Here is a 21776-nt window from a genome sequence, read left to right on the forward strand (position 1 = left end):
TGTCATTCCATACTTAGACCCACATGTGAAAATATGGAATCAGTGAAGATTCCACATATAAAGTAAAACTTTCCTTGCAAATATATGTCAGATTTTAAAGAGAGCACACTGCCATTCAAATTAGGGAGATGTACGATGAGCAACTCACATATCCAATCTCCCTCAAAGCACATCAGACTGCTGGAAAAGGTGTATAAAGCTTTGCTTCTTGAAGGTTTAATGCTGTCTTAAAGAACACTCGAGGATTTCAGAGCAATTTGGCAATCTACGCATACTGAAACATTTATATGTTACTGCTGATAGAACAATCAAAAGGTGATTCTGTAGGATTCCTCTCACCTTGCTGGTTACCATGCTGATCTCTAATATACAGACACTTGGATGGAAAACAATAAGACATGAAAACATAAGTAGGCCATTTGGTTCATGGAGTTCAATGAGATCATGGCTGATCTGATAATCCTCAACTCCACTTTTCTATCTTATTATCATAACCCTTAATTCCTCAACTGATTAAAAATGTCTTCCTCAACCTTGAATATACTTAAAAACTCAACTTTGACAGCCTTCTACAGTAAAATATTCCTCAGATTCACGAACATTTAAGACAAGAAATTTCTCATTTCTATCATAAGTGGAAGATCCTGACTCTGACATTATGGTCTCTGATCCTAGATTCTCACACAAGGGGAAACAATGTCTTTGTATCTACCCTAATGAACCGCCTAAGAATCTTGTTTCGTAAAGCTACCTCTCATTCTTCTAAACTTCATATGAGTAGAAGCTCAACCTGTTCAAACTCTCCTCATAACAAAATCCACACAGACTGGGATCAACCTAGTGAATCTTCTCTAGACAGATCCAATGCCAATATATCTTTCCTTAGATAAGGGAACCAAAACTGTACAATATTAAAGGTATTGCCTAAATAGTGTCTTTTGTAGTATTAACAAAACCTGTTTATATACTTCACTTCCTTTGAAATAAAGGCCAACTGACCACTTGCCTTCCCTATTATCTGCTGAACTTGAACTCTAGCTTTCTACGATTCATGCATAAGGATCCCTCAAATCCCTCAGTGATGGAGTTATCTGTAGTCTCCCTCCATTTCAATAATATTCATATTATATATCCATCCTGCCAAAGTGTATAACATCACATTTTCCCATATGATATTCCATCTCATTTACCCTGTATCTATTCTTCTCAAGACTCTGTGTCATCCTCACTACTTGCCTCCCTACCTGTTTTTCAGTCATCCTCAAACTTGACAAGAATACATTTACTTCCCTCATCCTAGTCCTTAATATATATCTTATATAATTGTGGACGCAGCACTGATCCTTATTGCACTCCACTAGATGCAGGTTACCACCTGGAAGTGCCCTCTTCATCCCAACTCTATCTTCTATTAATCAGCCCATCTTCTATCCATGCTAATATACAATCCCCAACAGCATGGTCTCTTATTAAGTAGCCTTATGTGGTAATATAGGAATGCCTTTTGGAAATACAAATAAATTACATCTATTGGTTTCCCTTTATCTATTCTGCCTATTACCTGCTCAAAGAATTCTGATAAACCTTTGAGACTTGATTTCCTCATCATAAAGCCATGCTAACTCTGCTGGTTATATTGTATGTTTCTAAACGTTTCGCTATTACATCCTTTACAATGGTCTTGAACATTTGCCCAATGACAGATGTTAAGCTAACTAATCTATGGTTACGAGTCGTTTCTCTCCTTTTTTGAATAAAAATGTTCCATAATTAGTGGAGAAAATTCCAGATTAAGGATTCTCAGAAAATTACTACCATCACATCCACATCTCTGCAGCTACTTCCTTTAAAATCCTAGGATGCAATCCATCAGGCCCAGGGGGCTTATTAGCCTTTAGTCCCATTTTTTTCCATATTATTTTTTCTCCAGCGGCAGTTATCGTGTTTACTTCCTCTCTCCACTTAGCCTCCGAGAAGTAAGCCTTAGATCCCCCATACCTGCCTCACCTCCAATGTTAGAGATAATGAGAACTGCAGACGCTGGAAAATCCGAGATAACGAAGTATGGAGCTGGTTGAACACAGCAGGCCAAGCAGCATCTTAGGAGCACAAAAGCTGTCGTTTTGGGCCTAAACCATTCAGATGAAGAGTCTAGGCCCGAAACGTCAGCTTTTGTGCTCCTAAGACACTGGTTGGCCTGCTGTGTTCATCCAGCTCTACACTTTGTTATCTCACCTCCAATGTTACCTTTCCATCTGATCACAGGCCAAATTTACATTACATAATCTAAGGGATGAATCTGCCTCTTGGAACTAACTGTCCGGGTAACTCACCCCTTCCCCGACATGATGCAATGTCTTCACCTCAAACTTCAGCTCAACTTGCATCCGACAACCATATTCACTGTAGATTACATTGCTGTCCAGCAATTCCCACATGTTGTAACTGCAACACATCACCCAACCTGCTGTCTCTATCATATTTAAGTTAATCACTGCAGTATCCTTCCTCTTTCTACTTGAGCAATTCCCATTCTTTTACACTTTGTTATTTAAAAAAAAGTAAAAATCTCATACCTAACACGCGCTTTGTAAGAAAGAGAGACAAAAATAATTCAAGATCCAAACATAAACTGAATATCTTACTTTTATTTAACAGACTAGAAATGCCCATGAATCAGCAAGAATGTTTTTGAAAAAGCAACCATTCTCACTTCTTCCTCCACTTAATCCTCTGAGGGCTTTGAAGCCTAGCATTCAATGGTAAGTCTCACTATCAAGTGAAAAGTTATACCTCAGAACTGTTCCAAGGAAGGGTCACCGGACCCAAAATGTTAACTCTGTTTTGTCTTTCACAGATGCTGCTAGACCTGCTGAGGTTTTCCAGCAACTTTGTTTTTGTTCCCAATTTACAGCATCCGCAGTTCTTTTGGTTTTTATTCAGTTAGGTTCTGTCTGGCTGTTTAGTCTCTGTGAGGCATTGATCTGTCATACTTTCTTGGACAGTCTTCTTCAGCAATGCCCTGATCTTCAGCCTGAATTTTATCCCCAGGTGATTGCCGTCATTCCCCAATTTGTATGCATCCAGGACATTTACAGACAAAGAACAGGTGCACGCACAGTTTCAAGTCAATAAAACAGGCAACAGCCATTCTTTGGCTCTTTTCTCAGAGTAATGTCTTGACCGATCAAATTCTGTCTTGTTGGATCATGTTTGTGGAGTTAAAACGATATGTGCTCTTATCAGCCCAATCCAGAAAAATATACAGGTCTTGTTGCATTTGCTCATGGATTGATTTAGTATCCGAGGAATCATGCAAGGTATTGAACATTGTATATATTTGCTAATAATCGCACATTCTAACTTTACTATGGAGGGAAGGTCATTAACATAGCAGGGGAAAGTATTTGGACCTGAGGCCCAGGACATTAGGATAATTTTAAGATATCAAGACAAGAGAAGTGTGTAATCTTGAAATATTTATTCCAAATAACAAAATGCATTTTCCTCAAGTCCTGGACTTTAAGTAGTTCAGCCATCAAACTGGTGCTGTGATTCATCAGACCAACAGTTGTTTGACCAAAAACTGAGCTTGTCTATCAATAAAACCACTAACATTTACAAAGTCCAAACTGCATAAAATGTGGTCAGGAATATCCTGCCTTGCACCAAATACTGCATAACCATCAGAACCATCTTTGCTGAATTACAATGGCTCTCATTCCCTAACACATGACATTTAAGATCTTTGTCTATTTACATATTTTCAAAGTCCTGAAACACCTATTTTTGCAATTTCCTGCAAGAGAAATGTCCTCCATAAAATGTTGCTCCCTTCACTTATATGCATTCCTTTCCTTTGACTTCCTAGGTGGTCCCACTGTCTGACTGCTTTCTGAAATCTCTTTATTCTTCACATCTCAAAACAGCAAAAGCCATCTTGGTCATCCTTCTAATCTCCTCTTTCTTTCCTTGGTACCCTTTCGCTTACATGTGTTTCAGGAGTGCAGATTACTCAAGAGTTAGTTATTTTAAACACATGCCCACCCCGCCAACCCCGATTACTGACCAGAAGCTGAATGCTGTGTTGAAAACAGAATAACAATGATATGTGCCTGAATACTTAAAGAGAATGAGGTTTTATTTTAGAACAGAATTCCTTAATAAACATTAAGAGATCCCTACTTGAGACAACTGGCACAGTCCCTCTATATTAAAACAGCTAAACAATAATGAAGAACATTAACAAATTCTTTACCTTTATAATTGCTTCTTCCATCAGTTTCTCCTGTTCTATATCATTTATTATCCTTTGGAAGTACTTCATTGGTGCCAATTCATCAGATCTCAATCTAGGCAATATTGATTTTTCTTTTTCCAATTTTTGAAGAAAACTTGCAAACACTGAATTATCATCAATCTCATCTTCCAATGGTAGGCTCTCTTGATTTTTCACAAATTTAGTTGGGCAATAAGAAGCCTGTTAATTATAAAGAAAGGAGTGTACATTACATAAAGAATTTCTTCCAAATACAGATACAGAAAATAAATTAAGTCAACTTCAGATGTCAAAATTCATTTGAATGGTATCTGTAATTCAAATCATTCCCTGGATTAATAAGAATTTAACTGTTTACAAGTGGATATCAACTTCTGGCACAAAGATGTGTCGTATCCAAACCAGGATCCTCCAAGCAGACAGCACAAACAAACTGAAATAGTCATTCGGACCCATTATTTTGTCTAAAGACTAGTTCTTAGTAGTCAGGGACAGATTCAAATCCTACCAGAAGTCTGCTAAAAGCACATGATTTTTAGCCAATAGGTCATTTTCATAATTTCATAATGAATCTGTGAAGTATATCAGTGGTGCAAGTGGAAAATTGTGAGAGGAAATATTAAAAGACCAAATAAACCAAAGTTAACCATTCGGAGACAAAATCCCCAGCCTTAGAGAGCATCAAAAAACGTTCTATATGTAGCTGGGGATAGTAGGAACTGCCGATGCTGGAGAATCTAAGATAACACAGTGTGAAGATGGATGAACACAGCAGGCCAAGCAGCATCAAGGAGCAGCAAAGTTTGACGTTTCAGGTCGGGGCCCTTCTTTTTTTTTCTGAAGGGTCCCAACCTGAAATGTCAAACTTTCCTGCTCCTCTGATGCTGCTTGGCTTGCTGTGTTCATCTAGCTTCACAACATGTTATCTCCTATTTGTAGTCTTTGCCAAGGTTGAAGCAGCAGACTAAGAAGCAACAAGTAAAAATTAAAGGAAATCCTTATGTAAGCACAAATTTGTAGGCAAGTGGTTCAATAAAAAGTGGTGGTTAAAGGATGATGCTGCACCAAGTGTTTTCAATGGAATGCCCTCTGTAAACTCTCCCACACATTACAGGCTTGTGATCTCTATTTGACCCAAACTTCAGGTTTGCAATCCAAAATACTGCCTTAGTTGGGGAAATCAGAGATGAGGAATCATGAAAGTGAAACTGCCACCAAGAGTGAGGGTTGTTTTTAATAAATATGTCTGGAGAAAAAGGGGTAAATTGATATCAAGGTTGACAATCCCTTCAAAGGCTTTACTGACACAGTGTGAAGAGTGTGGTGCCACCAAGAAAGGCTCTCTGAGGGCATTTGTTCAGTATGTGGGCAATGATCTGGCTTGGATAGCCATTGTCACAATTTGAGCAATTCCTCTAATTCCACACGTGGTACAAGTTACCACATCACCCTAGCCCACCCTCATCTTAATGATGGTGTTCAGAATTTCCATGGAAGGTCAGAGTTGTGAGCGCATGGAATAGTTTGCCAGTGGTAGTCGTGGAAGCGGAGTCATTAGTGACATTTAAGCGACTGCTGGACATGCACATGGACAGCAGTGAATTGAGGGGAATGTAGGTTAGGTTATTTTATTTTTGGATTAGGATTATTCCACGGCACAACATCGTGGGCCGAAGGGCCTGTACTGTGCTGTACTTTTCTACGTTCTATGTTAAATTAACAGGAGTGATGAGATCACAGGTTTTATTAGTGTACAGTTGGTGATATCCACAGTCAGCCAGATGGTGCACTATTAAGAGGGCAATCTGTCATCAGATTGTTGAGTGTTATGTGTTCCAGTAATAAACATGGAATTTTAGTTGAGTGCATGGTTTAGTTTAAAGTTCCGGCATGTGAGTATGTCAACCTGCATCATTTTTTAAGGAGGACAAGAAAACGTCGCATCTGGAAATAGGAAAGAATTTCGCATTCACTTCTGTGACTGAAAACTCACAATCCCAAAACAGTTTATCATTCTTGACCATACATTGACCTGCTTATAACATCTCCAGTACACCAGAATCAAGCTCAAGACAAGAGTGAATCTCATCCAGAAACTGGCAGATACATTCTGAGGAAATATAACCAAAATACTCTGAAGCTGCAAAAGCTGCCATCCTGGTCTATCCAACAAGAAGCAACTTAAGTAAGTGGTTGAGGCAGAAATCATACTATCTTATTTGACAACTTAAATTAGAACCTACACGTAAATTATGATTGCTTGAGAGTGCCCCGTATCCTGAAATCTTCACCCTTGCTTTTACAGCTCCAGACATATTCTAACACTTTTAATGCTAATCTCCCAACATATATTTCAATCAAAACCCTGTTGCCCAAGTGCTATCAGATACTAATCACATTTGAATGAATGGTTTTACTGTCAAGCGTACTTTACAGTGTAAAATACAGTGAAAATCTTCCACTGCGACCATGATCCGGCACCATTTTGAACAGTTTAAGAGTAATTTAGAAAAAAGATATAGGTAAAAAGATCTTAACCCTTCTGCAACCACTTTGGTGCTGCCAACACCAGTCACCACCAATGCCAATGTTGCCACTCCTCAAGCATCATCTTTCACGTGCACTGATGTCAACTTTTGTGCTTACCCCTCCGCCAGCCGACTCCCCAACATCACTGCCAGAGTCCTGCTCTGGGCTCACCAGATGCCTCGTTACCGCCAGTCTGGGCCACACTCTGGGCTTATCAGTCCCCTTGCTGCTGCCAGTCCTGCTCTGGGTCACCAGCCACCACCACATGATTTCATGATTCCTCATCCAGACCCCAATAAAGCCACGTACCGCAATGCTGACGCCATCAATGCCACCACGACCGAACATTCCCCAGAAAGTAAGCAGAAGCAAAAATTTAGAAGAAATAAAAAGAAAAGCAGGTCGAGCGGACGAGGCCCTGTGCTCTGCCTACTCCACTGCCTTGATATGATCATAGTTAGCATGGCCTGCTTGCTGAAGAAAACTTACTTGTAAATTAAACAATCATAACAGCTCATCAAAGATGAATGTATCTAATTAGTTCAAGCTAATGGTTCCAAGTTATGCTAGAGTTGTCCAGGAAAGGGATTGTTTGGCGGTAAAACTCTGTGGTGAATTGCTAAAGTATCTGATCTGAGAATTTTTAAATAAAAATGATGGTACTGCATTGTCAGCATCACCAACACCTCTCTGATCTATGCTGACATGAACTTTTAACTCACAAAAATTTCCAATGTGATATTTTTCACATATATACACATATACTCACTCTTCCTAATACCTAATCTCCCCCTTGCCTCCAAAATATGTTCTTGATCTTAGCTCTTCATACATCCCAAGAGTGCATTTTGGTGTTCTCTCCTGAACATCACAACTCACACCCTTACCCCTTTGCATCTTGAACACTTCTGTTACCAAGATGTTGGTCACCCTTCCTGAAATATGTATTTTCTTAATCACTTTTTAAGATTGAATATTGGGGAAAATAGAAAAGCACATTATTTTGAGAACCAGGTACACCCTCGACATTTCTTCATCATCATGCGCACGACCTCCCTTGATCAAGGTAGGCTTGTCCAAAGAGTAGGTGAGCTTTACAGATTCCTGGTACAACTTTTTGTTTGGCTTTGGATTAGAAACGTGCCTTAGCTGGTCTCCCCATCACAGAAATTCAGGTAAGATTCGGGCAGCAGGACCATGGCTCTTGTGATAAAACAACCCCAACTTTCTCTCACACAAACAGAGCTTGCTGGTAAATCTCAGCAACATCTGTGGGGAAGACTTCCGAATCTTCGCACACTGTCACCAGAGGGCACTAGCTGCCTACTGCAACAGATACTTAAAATATGCTCACTATATAAAAGCGTTAGCACTAACGTTCATAAAATAATTTTGAGATCTTGATAGGGCCATGCAGTAATTCCAGTTAACAATCAACAAGTGCCAGAACCCGTGAACTGTACATACATATTTGCGACATTCCCCCCTCCCATCAATTCTTACCATTTTTCTAAGTGATAGTGTACAACCGTGTTTTATAAATTATAATTTCGACAGCTACAAACAGCCAAACTCTCCACCGAAGCGAGGACGGTTACCCTGGAAACGCCTTTCGGCGCCTTTTCTGACTACTCAATAACAGCCGCTCCGATTGGCTGAGACACATTTCTACAGTGTTGGCGTTCCTTCGCAACGTTCTTGGTGAGTCTCGATAGTTAGTTCAGTGGCACAAGTTGAAACAATTTAAAGGAAAATGATATTGCATTTATAAATAGATCATTTTCTGTCAAATCACACATTCCTATACAGTTCAAGAGGATAACTTGCGTCGTCGATTCAAATACACGTGTCACGTTCACAAATTTTATTTTGAAGCTAGGTTTAAATAACGACTAAAAATAACAAAGCGTGGAGCTGGATGAACACAGCAGGCCAAGCTGCATCTTAGGAGCACAAAAGCTGACGTTTCGGGCCTAGACCCTTCATCAGAAAAGTAAAAGCCTACCAACTGAAGAGGAAAACAAATCATGTTTTGTTCTATTCACTCATTGGGACGTGGGCATTTTTGGCTGGCTGGCATTTATTACCAGCCTGTAACTGCCCTGGAGAACACAGTGAAGAGCTGCCTTATTAGATTGCTGCATGCACATCCTGTAGGTTAACTTACATTGCCCTTAGGGAGGGGATTTCATGATTTCCACCCAGCAACAGTGAGGGAATGGCAATATATTTCCAAACCAAGGTAGTGAGTGATTTGGAGAGAAATTGGAGGTGGTGGTGTTCCCAAGCATCTTCTGCCCTTGTACTTTTGAGATGGAAGTAGCCATGGTTTTGGAACATGCTGTCCAAGAATCTACGGTGAATATCTGCAGCGCATTTTGAAAATATAGCACACTGCTGCTACTGAATGTCAGTAGTAAAAGGACTGGATGTTTGTGGATATGGAGCCAATCAAGCTTCTCCCTTTCTTCCTTTGCTTTCTGCATTTCGACATTAATCTCATTTGATTTTATAAATATTCCATAAGACAGAGCAAATGTTTTACTCTTTTTTTATCCATCATAATACTCCATTAAAACTTGCTGGCATAAAAGGTTTCACGTTGCTTTGAGCTGTAACATTATTGGCTCAATACTTCATATGTAATAAAATTAACTAATTTCAACTAGTTGATTCAGTTTTTATACACTGAGTGCTAATAAATACTGGAATTTCTCAATCAGTAATACAAATCTTTTGCTTTCAGTTCTTAAAAGGTAGTTTGTTCATTGATACCAGTTGAACAAACAACTACCCTGCTGACTTGGACGTTAATTTTATTTCATCTATTAACATTCTTAACAATAATTTGTCCTCTGACTTTAGTATATTTTCTTCCATTTCTAAAACTACTTTCAAGATTTTCTCTGTTGTATCAAAGATTTACAACTCTTAACTTTCTGTGCTGTATTTTCCCTGGATTTTTGGCAAATCGTTTTCTCAAGTGGGATTTATCACATCCAATCCCATCTCATTAGTTATGCATGTTGATCCCATGTTTGTGTCCATCTTGTGAAATTGTGCAGTATGAGGGTTAGAAGTTTTTGCTACTGCTGGGATGTTGCAACTGCTGGTACCATGTTTTAAACCCCAGCTGCACACCACATTAGATGCTGCAAGCCAGGAACTGCTGTTCACACCTTGGTCCATATGGTTATCCACAAAGAAATGGCCCAGAAAGGCCATTAATGGCTTGGTCAAAATATACACAGGAACAACAGGCAGGTCTAGCAGAGGCAGTTCGTAAATCTCAAACTCATTCCAGGCATCCCTTGCCCTCAAGGTGACAGAGTAGTGTCAGCAAGATGCGTTTAGGGAGGAAGAGCCAACAAAGGATCCCCTGAAGCTTTATTTCAGGACACTCCAGTGTCTTGCTTGCTGGCATAAAACTTGCTGGCATAAAAGGTTTCACGTTGTTTTGAGCTGTAACATTATTGGCTCAATACTTCATATGTAATAAAATTAACTAATTTCAACTAGTTGATTCAGTTTTTATACACTGAGTGCTAATAAATACTGGAATTTCTCAATCAGTAATACAAATCCATTTCCTCCTGACTGAGATGGCAAAACCTGTGAAACTCCAAGTGTAAGTGATCCTGCATGTGGGTAAAACACCCTCAGGAGATCTAGGCCCAAGTGCCCCCAGGGATGACCATCTACATTCTCCGAACCAGCAGGCTCCCTCCACACTAGCTGTGGACGATGGGACTCCACTAAGACTGAGTGGGAAGGAAAGAAAGAAAAAATTTTAAAGGGCACATAGGTGGTACAGGTAACAAATCATTATAAAAGTTCATTTGCTTTTGTAAATATATATGTGCTTTGCATTCTTAAAATGTTCGCTCGAGTATTTTTGTCACTATCGATCCTGATTAAGTTGCAACCATCTGAGAGGTGAACAGCCTCTTTTTACATCCCAAAGCTGAAAGAATCTGTAATAACTAAGCATTGTTCATCTCTGACAAGCAACTGACTCTTTGACTGCAGATGTCATGGATGCTTGAACCATGACATTGATGACTACAACCAAGGTTTGCCCTTGAATGTGGGCATGCTGAGGCTAAAAGCAATGTGTGCAGTTTGTGCTGCGGCCTGCCCTGCACACATTTTTCACACTAATGCCCACCTTGTGAGTGAGAGTACAGAATTTATGTTGATTCAGGACAGCTATGGAGGGAAATGTTTATTCTGATGTGTCAGCTTTTCAAGGGAGCTGCCATTCAAGGCTTGAGAGGTGCACAGTGGGAAGTTCACTCATCCATTCTCCCACATATCACGTTGGCCTGCCAAGAGCAGATACACGAAATGCTGCCACTGTCAATTAAACACTGCCACACAGGATGTTCCAGCATTTCCGGGCCAATTTAGAAGCACGAGCTCCAAAACTTTGAATGATGAAAGTGTCATATGGAGTTGCCTCAGAATTTCTCTCAACCTGTTGCCTATTGTGAATGATGTCACCACACAACACCTGAATATCATAGTTAAATTTCGGGTCCAGTGACCCTTCCTCAGAATTGATGGTGGCTGGGAAAACGTCAGTTTATATGCAGAAAATAGGGAGGTGGGTAGGGTAGGGAGTAAATGATAGGATAGAATCCAAAGAGAGAGAAAGACAGATGGACAGACAAAGAAGTTGCTAACAATCAGGCTGGGAGGGTGAATAGTTGTTAATGGGGACTGTAAGTGACTAACAACAGGGGGTGTGTAATGGCAGGCTGTATGGTACCAAGGCCTGGCATGTGGGGTGGGGGCCTGGTACTTGGGAGAGTTTAGGCCCTAAAATTACTGAACTCAATATGGAGTCCAGAGGGCTGTAGGATCCCCAAGAGGAAAATGAGGTGTTGTTCCTCCAGCTTGCACTGGGTTTCACTGGAACACTGCAGCAAGTCAGAGACAGAGATGTTGGCCAAGGAGCAGGGTGCTGCATTGAAGTGGCAGGTGACAGGTAGTTCAGAGTCTTTTTTGTGAGCAAAGCTTGGCTGTTCTGTGAAGTGGTCGCCAAATCTACTCTTTGTTTCCCCAGTGTAGAGGAGACCACAGTATGAGCAGTGAATGCAGTAGACCAGATTCTGGGAAGTGCAGGTGAAGTGTTGCTTCACCTGGAAAGTATGTTTGGGTCCTTGGATACTGGGGAGGGAGGAAGTAAATGGCCAGGCGTTGTACCTTTGCCGGTTACAGGGGAAGGTGCCATAGGGCTGTGGGGATTGGGTGTTGGGGTTGAAGGAAGTGTGGACCAGGGTGGCCCAGAGGGAACGGTCCCTGCGGAATATGGCCAAGGGAGGGGAGGGGAATATGTGTCTGGTGGTGGCACCTTGCTGGAGGTGGCGGAAATGGCATCTGATGATCTTCTGGATGTGGATGTGGTGGCATGGTAGGTGAGGATAAGGCTAACCCTATCGCTATTGCGGGAGGGAAGAGAAGGGGTGAGGGCAAGTGCGGGAGATGGGTTGGACCTGGTTGAGGGCCCTGTCAACAATGGAGCTGGGGAATCCTCGGTTGAAGACGAAGGTGGACATTTCGGAGGCTCCTTTATGAAACCTTCTGTCTCCCTGCTGCTGTTTACTCCTGAACATTATTCTCCAATTATAACACTGATTTCTTACAGTGGGCACCAGGAACCCTGTGAGCCTATGTGTAAGTGATCATTATTTCATGTATGAGTCTTGATTACAAGTGTCCTCAGACGACGGTCTGTGAGCTATTTGCACACTCTCAAATTGCCTGTGGTGTTCATGAATGTGTAGATTAGGTGGGTTATAGGGGGATGGGTCTGGATGGGATGCTCTGAGGATATTTTGTGGACTTGTTGGGCTGAAGGGTCTGTTTCCACACTAGGGATGCTATGATGAATGAAGCATGGGTCTACCCAAAACTTTAAGAATGCTTCACATCTTCATCTTTAGCAACCCTCTTGGATATAAGAAAAGGTTTGACATCTGATAATCAATCCTCCTCTGAGCTCCAACTGCTAGTGTCTATCATGTTCTTTTTGGTCTTTCTTTATTTTATCAACACCTCTGAACATTTCTTTCTTTTCTCTTTGATTATCCTACACACTCTCCTCCTTTCTGCTGAAATGAAAACTAATGACAGTGTCTCATTTGTGGAAGGGTCGAGAATAAGCAGGTACAGTTTTAAGGCCAATGGTAAAATAAAGTGCTGGAAATACCAGGAAGAGCCTTTCAAATGATGACTGGTTAGGGTCCGGAATGTATGTACTGTGTGAGAATGAGAAGACATTCAGGAGGGAATTCGTTTGAGATGTTCAGGAGGGAGTTGCACTATAATCCTAAAAGGAAAATGTGCTGTGCTAGGAGGGGAAAGACAGGGAGTGGCACTGGGTAAATTGCTCTTCTGGAGAGCTGCTGCCAACACAATGGTATGAATGACCTCCTTCTGTGTTGTGATGATTCAGGACTTTAAGTCATTCCCAAGAAATTGAACTATGATGCTATTTATTTCCTTCAGCTATCCTGCTTCCTATTATCTCGTTGCTTCTAAATACTTGCTTCTAAGTTTGCCAACATCTAATTACTGTACTTCTCTTAATTTTGGGTGATGTCCTGCATTGTGTGCTCTGACATTTACTTTAGATTCTGAATTTGTGAAGAGTTGTACATCACCTGTTTGAATTTTATCTTCCAGCTAGACAACAATGCAGAGTGCAGGAGATCAATTCATGTCATGCCAAATTGCTGAACGTCTAAGCAGTCAAGGTAAATACTGAGGAAAAGGTGGAAGGGAGAGGTGATGCATTTTGGAGTTCAATCCGAGCAAATGCAAGGTGATGCATTTTGGAAGATCTAATTCAAGGGCGAACAATACAGTAAATGGAAAAGTCCTAGGGAAAATTGATGAACAGAGAGATCTGGGTGTTCAGGCTCATTGTTCCCTGAAGGTGGCAACACAGGTCAATAGGGTGGTCAAGAAGGCATATGGCATGCTTTCCTTCATCGGAGGGGGTATTGAATACAAGAGTTGACAGGTCATGTTACAGTTGTATAAGACTTTGGTTCGGCCACACTTAGAGTACTGTGTACAGTTCTGGTCACCACATTACTAAAAGGATGTGGACGCTTTGGAAAGGGTGCACAGGAGGTTCACCAGGATAATAAAATGTGAGGCTGGATGAACACAGCAGGCCAAGCAGCATCTCAGGAGCACAAAAGCTGACGTTTCGGGCCTAGACCCTTCATGAGAGAGGGGGATGGGGAGAGGGAACTGGAATAAATAGGGAGAGGGGGGAGGCGGACCGAAGATGGAGAGTAAAGAAGATAGGTGGAGAGAGTATAGGTGGGGAGGTAGGGAGGGGATAGGTCAGTCCAGGGAAGACGGACAGGACAAGGAGGTGGGATGAGGTTAGTAGGTAGATGGGGGTGCGGCTTTGGGTGAGAGGAAGAACAGGTTAGGGAGGCAGAGACAGGTTGGACTGGTTTTGGGATGCAGTGGGTGGGGGGGAAGAGCTGGGCTGGTTGTGTGGTGCAGTGGGGGGAGGGGACGAACTGGGCTGGTTTAGGGATGCAGTTGGGGAAAGGGACATTTTGAAACTGGTGAAGTCCACATTGATACCATTAGGCTGCAGGGTTCCCAGGCGGAATATGAGTTGCTGTTCCTGCAACCTTCGGGTGGCATCATTGATGCACTGCAGGAAGCCCATGATGGACATGTCATCTAAAGAATGGGAGGGGGTGTGGAAATGGTTTGCGACTGGGAGGTGCAGTTGTTTGTTGCGAACTGAGGGGAGGTGTTCTGCAAAGCGGTCTCCAAGCCTCCGCTTGGTTTCCTCAGTGTAGAGGAAGCCACACCGGGTACAGTGGATGCAGTATACCACATTGGCAGATGTGCAGGTGAACCTCTGCTTAATGAACCATTAAGCAGAGGTTCACTTGCACATCTGCCAATGTGGTATACTGCATCCACTGTACCCGGTGTGGCTTCCTCTACATTGGGGAAACCAAGCGGAGGCTTGGAGACCGTTTTGCAGAACACCTCCGCTCAGTTCGCAACAAACAACTGCACCTCCCAGTCGCAAACCATTTCCACTCCCCCTCCCATTCTTTAGATGACATGTCCATCATGGGCCTCCTGCAATGCCACAATGATGCCACCCGAAGGTTGCAGGAACAGCAACTCATATTCCGCCTGGGAACCCTGCAGCCTAATGGTATCAATGTGGACTTCACCAGTTTCAAAATCTCCCCTTCCCCAACTGCATCCCTAAACCAGCCCAGTTCGTCCCCTCCCCCCACTGCACCACACAACCAGCCCAGCTCTTACCCCCCACCCACTGCATCCCAAAACCAGTCCAACCTGTCTCTGCCTCCCTAACCTGTTCTTCCTCTCACCCATCCCTTCCCCCCACCCCAAGCCGCACCCCCATCTACCTACTAACCTCATCCCACCTTCTTGACCTGTCCGTCTTCCCTGGACTGACCTATCCCCTCCCTACCTCCCCACCTATACTCTCTCCACCTATCTTCTTTACTCTCCATCTTCGGTCCGCCTCCCCCTCTCTCCCTATTTATTCCAGTTCCCTCTCCCCATCCCCCTCTCTCATGAAGGGTCTAGGCCCGAAACGTCAGCTTTTGTGCTCCTGAGATGCTGCTTGGCTTGCTGTGTTCATCCAGCCTCACATTTTATTATCTTGGAATTCTCCAGCATCTGCAGTTCCCATTATCTCTGATACTAGGTTGTTGCCTGGTATGGAGGGTGCTAGCTATGAAGAGAGGTTGAGTAGATTAGGATTATTTTCATTAAAAAGACAGAGATTGAGGTCTACAAAATCATGAAGGGTATAGACAGGGTGGATAGCAAGAAGCTTTTTCCCAGAGTGGTGGAATCAGTTACTAGGGGTCATGAGTTCAAAGTGAGAGGAGGAAAGTTTAAGGGAGATATGCGTGGAAAGTTCTTTACGCAGAGGGTGGTGGGTGCCTGGAACGCTTTGCCAGCGGAGGTGGTAGACGCAGACACATTAGCGTCTTTTAAGATATATCTGGACAGGTACATGGATGGGCAGGGAGCAAATGGACACAGATCATTAGAAAATAGATGACAGGTTAGACAGAGGATCTTGATCGGCGCAGGCTTGGAGGGCCGAAGGGCCTGTTCCTGTGCTTTAATTTTCTTTGTTCTTTGTGAAGGACAAACTTGCAAATGAATCACTTTTAACCAACTTCTAAATAGCCAGAGCGTGGCACAATCCAAGGTTTGAGAGCTGGTTTATTGCTTGTCATCACAGATGGAGAATAGTGCATAGTACATGGAGAAAGAAGGAGGAGAAATTAAATTTAAATAACAAGAGTAGAAGATATTTCTTTAAAAAGCCAATCCAGACTGCTACTTTCAAACTCAGTTGACATATTAAGGATTCTGAAAATGATTTATCATTAATGCATATATAACAGCTAATAATTCGATAATATTTACTTAATGTTCTATATTATTACATCTTTTGGGACCTGCAAATATGTTCTGTTGAAGTATATAATTACCTCCAATAATAATCTGAGAAGGATTTACTTTAAGTCTCCAAGAAACTTACTCTGTAACATAATATTGATTTAAGTATGTACAAAATGATAAGCTCTGTGGATAGTGATAATGGGAACTGCAGATGCTGGAGAATCCAAGATAATAAAATGTGAGGCTGGATGAACACAGCAGGCCCAGCAGCATCTCAGGAGCACAAAAGCTGACGTTTCGGGCCTAGACCCTTCATCACCTCTGATGAAGGGTCTAAGCTCTGTGGATAGATCTGTTTTTCTGTAATGTTTAAATATCTGCCCATAATGTAGAGAGCATCTACTGCTAAAAAGCAATTACTGTTCGTCACATTGCTTTCTAGATTGTGACACATGCCAATGTACAATGAAGCTTGCAGAATAAGTTGGGTTATTACAATAAACTTTGCTTTTTTATCATTAATAATGGCAATTTTTCACTTCTGTTATATCAAGTCCCAAGGGGCACAGTTATGCTAATATGTCTTAATGTTTCGCACAAATGAATGATCACACTACATTGTTCCTTTGATTTAAACTAATTGATGCTTAAAGGAGCATTATTATCACAAAACAACACTCAACAAATTAAAGTCAATTAATCTTATTAGTATATGCCTATTGTGCTGAATTGAAACTTGTGAAATGGACAGTGGCTTGTGTTCGTGTCCCATTAAACATTTTGTACAGTGCTTCAAGATTCGCAACCTAATACTATTAAAAAATTAGGTCGCAATATTAGGCTAGATTGCCAAATGAATTGTTTTAACCTAATAATATTTTGCCATAATTTTTCTATAATACTTTTTGAAATACAAGGTCAACTGTACATGAAAACTTCAAATAAACCTAAAGAGTTTCAGACATCAAGACATCATTTGGTCCCTTGAAACTATACTGTATAAGATCACAGTTGCATCACAAATATAATAACCTATTCCCCTGCCGCATAACAGCAAAGCACACTCTAAAATGAAGTAATATGAGATGTTGGGCTGCAGTATAGATAGAGCCTTTCAATCACCACTGTTCCCTAAACTGAATCATGTGGGAAGATAATAAGTGCATGTCAGGCACCTTCTTGACCCCGCTAGGCTTTAGATTGTCATTAATTCACTGGAGAACTTTGTCTTCACAACTTGTCATTGTTAGCTGAATGTATAAATATATAGTTTTATCATTTTGTGAAGAATGGGTCAAATAAATTCAAAAACATGGATTTTACAATCAGGGTAAACACATGGTGCTCAAACAAAAATAGAGAATGCTGGAGAAACACAGCAGGTCTTGCAGCATCCATAGAGAGAAACAGTTAACACTTCAAGATCAGTGACCCTTCATCGGAACTTAAAATAGCTGGTAAAACGTGTTATTCAGGTGAATAATGGGATGGAGATGGGGAGTGAGTAGTGTACATGGAGACGGAGCCCAGAGAGAGAAAGGATAGGTAAACAATGTGATCAAACACTAGGAGGGAAAATGAAATTAACGATGATGAACAAGAAGAAAGATTTAAATGGAAATCCTTTTGGAGACCTTCCTTATGCCAACAGTCAACAGGAAATGTTTCATGCACTTTTGAGTGACAACGTCATAGGGTTTCCAGTGGAACACTGTGCCCTCTACAGGGATCTGAAATATGTAACAACGTGTCTCAATCAATCAGATTGAAGAACTCTTTCGAGTTTAAAGTCTGGCTCAGTGAGTTCAAATTAGAAAATTTAATTCAATATAAGATGATGCACAGAAAGTAAAACAAAGAGAGGAGAAAATGAGGACAATTAAGAGATAAATAGATTAATTAATTTCTTGAGATCTCCAAACATAATTTTAAAATTACGTGAAGTCTCATTTTTTCAGGTTAAGTTTGTTTTTGTTGACGAGTTATTTTCAGTACTTAAAACTTACATGAACAGACAGGAAGTACCGACCACGTGCGGGGTAGATGAGATTAGTTTAGAATGGCATCATACTCAGCACAGACAGGGTGGGTTGAAAGGCCTGTTCCTGTGCTTTTCTATTCTATGTTCTATTAAAACACCATTAAGTATTCAATCACACCAGAGAAGACATGCCCTAATTTTTTCTGACATGTTTAATGAATAACCAGTGGGTATGTACAGCAACCTCATACCCTACATGTATTTTAATGTCCAGTATATCAGTGTAGCAAAGTTTGTCGATTGCCAGGATAAATTGTAGAGCGACTTCCAGACTTCTGTGTTTTGCTGTGCATGTGCTACTACCGGAAGTTATAATCAACTCACGATTTTATAATGATGAACATTGATGACTTACAGTAAGTATTACCCACAACATCTATGCCAATGCAATTTTCTCGGAAATGATCTTGAATCAATTCAAAACCGAGTTTTGAAATTTGTATGAATTCTTATTCACGATGATGAATGGTTACAGTATAGAGAAAGGTCATTGAGTCCATGGCATTTATGCCAGGCATCTTGGCCTTTTTATATACATTCATGGCATGTGAACACCACTGGATAGTCTAGCATTAACACAATCCCTCACTGACCAGAGGACTGAGTCAACAACATTGCTGTGGATGTGGTGTCACATGTAGGCCAAATCAGGTAAGGACTGAAGATTTTCTTCCCTAAAGGATCTTAGTGAACCAGATGTGTTTTACGTCATCGCCATTGGGCTAGCATTATAGTCCAAATGTTTATTGAATTGAAATTTCACTATCTACCACTGTGGGACTGGCACCCATGTCACCAGGGCATTTGCCCTGAGTTCTGGAATCCTGCTCCAATGGCATTACCACTATGCCATTGCCTTCCAAGCTTTATTTAATTCCATGTAGATATTTTATGTATTAAACTGGTGTGTTTAAAGAAAGCAAAGCCGATACTTGTAAAATATCACTACAGAAAGTTAAAGTCAACAAATTAACCGTGCTACATGATAAATTTTGATTATGAGATGAGAGCTCTTTTCCTTTTAAAAATGGTTTACCATTTTGTACAGTTTAGAAGACTACATTCAGCTCTTTCAGAGTTACAGGCAGCAGCCATATCAATTGGAGGAAAGTTTGAAAGAAAATGTCTCATCTTTATTCTATATAGTTTTTGATGTTTTTCTTATTTATATATTCACATTTTGAAAAACTGTAATCAATCTTATATCTTGTTTGTACTGTATGTATCAACATATGGATCCAAACAGTACAATGAAGCAGAAAGGCAAGTTCTTTTTAAAAAAAAGCCTTTTGGGTTGGGCTGATGGTGGGTTTTGAATGATTATCACGGTACTCAAGTGAGAAAAAAATGAGATAGTGGTAGGATACTAAACAATTAGAGAATGCTAAGCTTTACATTGTCCTTCAAACAAAGAAAACATATGAAATGCTGCTAGGTATTGTACCAAAAACATCCCATTATTAAAATTGAACTGATCCTTAAATACTATACGAAATTTTGTACTGCTCTAACAATGGAACAATCCACAATATTCAGGAAGGAATTACAATCACTAAAAGCAGCCAAAAGAATATTACTGTATTCAAGACCTACAGGATTTGGAGGCTCTTATTTAAATTAATTAAAGGCAAAGTGTTCTCCATAAATTTTCTACTTTGTAAACTGATGGTATTTTACTAACTCCCCATTCCCTAAATCTGCTCTAGCAAGTTATCTTGTAACTCTATGCTTTTAATGTGACTAGCACTCCATATTCACTCAAAGGAAGCTCTGCTCAGAGCAGATAAAGATGACCCCTGTGCATGTTTTCGTCCTGAAAAGTAATACATTCTCGCTATAACATGTATCGTCAACAGCCTGTCAGAATAATGACAGAAATCATCATAACTGTGGCTAATGGTTTGAAAGTCAACCAGCACTGAAACTTTCAGATATTTAAGATGACACATCTTGTGATACTCTGTGTATCTTCCTAAAGATAAGAACTGATTCAAGAGGATATCAGCAGTTGTCTTGGAGGAGTCATTGAATGCAGAAATTTGACTGCATTGAAACAAATCCAAGCTCTTTCAAGAAAGATAATAAAGCTGATTTTTATTAGTGACAAACATAATTATGTGAATAAATTTATGCAGTACTTTTGCGAAAGTACTTGTGTAAGTGACAGAAAACACAATTTTAGACAAGACAGACACAAAAGCAAAATTCTGTGAATGCTGGAAGTTTGAAATAGAAGCAGAAAATGATGGGAATACTCTGCAGGTCTGACAGCAATTGCGAGAAGAGAAATGGAGTTAATGTTTCAGGTTGAAGACCTATGCCAAACTCTTTTATTCTTCAAGTAACAAAGTTCTCTCTGACATCTATTTCAAATAAGCATTTGAGTCATTCCCTGGCATTCTTTAAAATTCTAGTCTTCTTGATACATATATAGTGAAATGAGAAAAAAGCAGCTGTGCACAGTCCAGATTCATACTATGCAGGAAAAGATGCATTTTTGTTTGTGAACAAAGTATTGAAAAGGACAATTCCTAAAATAGAATGAAGTTCTCGTTCTAACTAGTAATGTACTACTCCCAGGGAAGTAAAACTGCTATTTTATAGTTTTAGGTAGTTTATTAGTTAAATGTAGAAGCAAACCTTTTAGTTTTTATTGGCCTGTGCTAATGAGACCAAAATTGGCACTCGGCCAGTGAACTTACCATTCTGCTTCTCGTTCTGCTTCACTGTGCTGTTAGTCCTGCAGTACTGTACAGGACTCAATTATTTCACTTTCCTTTTGCTACCAAACTTGTTTTCTGCCTGACAGGTCTTTTTCACAAACTGTTATTGTATTCTGCTCAGGGACTTTTGAGGAAAGCTGTCTTCTTCCATCTCCTCAGATGCAAGACCATTCTCCTCTCAGCCGAAGTGCAAGTAACAGACCATTTATCAGAGTGAAGGATGCTCTCAGGGGAAAGTAGACAACAGTACACTGAGCGTGGCCTGAGTGACAGCCCAACCAATAGAGATTGATTTTAATGAAGCCTGGAATAAACAGTGAGATTAAGAGGTTGCGTAGTGGGCTGACAAGATTTTACTTCACCTTCCTGTAGAAAATTGGAGCCAGGCTGACCAGCTGATGCCTGTCTCTGCTTTATGAATGTGTTTAGCTTTCACTCTTCAGTGATTGGCTACATTTGTGCAAAGTCCTTGGGGGAAATAAATAAACCTGCTGCTCCTCTGATTTATGAACTTCTTTATAACAAAATGCTCTCTATAACCAGATTAATGCCGCTAGATTGCATAATTCATTTTTCAGCAATTGCAAATTAACTGCTTTGGTTCATTTTTCCATTCTACTGCCAAGCCAATCTCTTGCAGGCTCCTCCTGTTTGCCTGTCTTTTTAAAAGGTGGCTCCAATGCAAAGTCTCACTTTAAGGGCAGTTTAAACCATATTCTCTGCCCTTTATAAAAATGTTCTTTGCATGTAATTTTCT

General features: G+C 40.6%; 1 protein-coding gene and 1 long non-coding RNA gene across 3 annotated transcripts in view; one reads left to right on the plus strand and one right to left on the minus strand.

Moving 5' to 3' along the window:
- mns1 (meiosis-specific nuclear structural 1) overlaps positions 1-8428 on the minus strand; it is a 34335-nt gene extending 25907 nt beyond the window's left edge. Inside the window, exons 1-3 of one of the 2 annotated variants that reach the window (XM_048562938.2) lie at positions 8312-8428; positions 6926-7124; positions 4259-4480 (exon numbers count right to left, since the gene is read on the minus strand). In XM_048562938.2, coding sequence (XP_048418895.1) covers positions 4259-4480; positions 6926-7093 — 390 coding nt within the window. In that variant the 5' untranslated portion in view covers positions 7094-7124; positions 8312-8428. The remainder of the gene's footprint in view (positions 1-4258; positions 4481-6925; positions 7125-8311) is intronic. The other variant, XM_048562939.2, reaches the window with a different exon arrangement.
- A 17-nt stretch (positions 8429-8445) lies between these two features.
- Positions 8446-21485, plus strand: LOC125467291 (uncharacterized). The gene is made up of 3 exons (XR_007250602.2): positions 8446-8509; positions 13499-13569; positions 21141-21485. It is a non-coding gene; the product is annotated as an uncharacterized LOC125467291 (long non-coding RNA).
- Positions 21486-21776: the final 291 nt, after the last annotated feature.

The sequence above is a fragment of the Stegostoma tigrinum genome, chromosome 33, assembly GCF_030684315.1.
Source record: "Stegostoma tigrinum isolate sSteTig4 chromosome 33, sSteTig4.hap1, whole genome shotgun sequence".
NCBI classification, from domain to species: domain Eukaryota; kingdom Metazoa; phylum Chordata; class Chondrichthyes; order Orectolobiformes; family Stegostomatidae; genus Stegostoma; species Stegostoma tigrinum.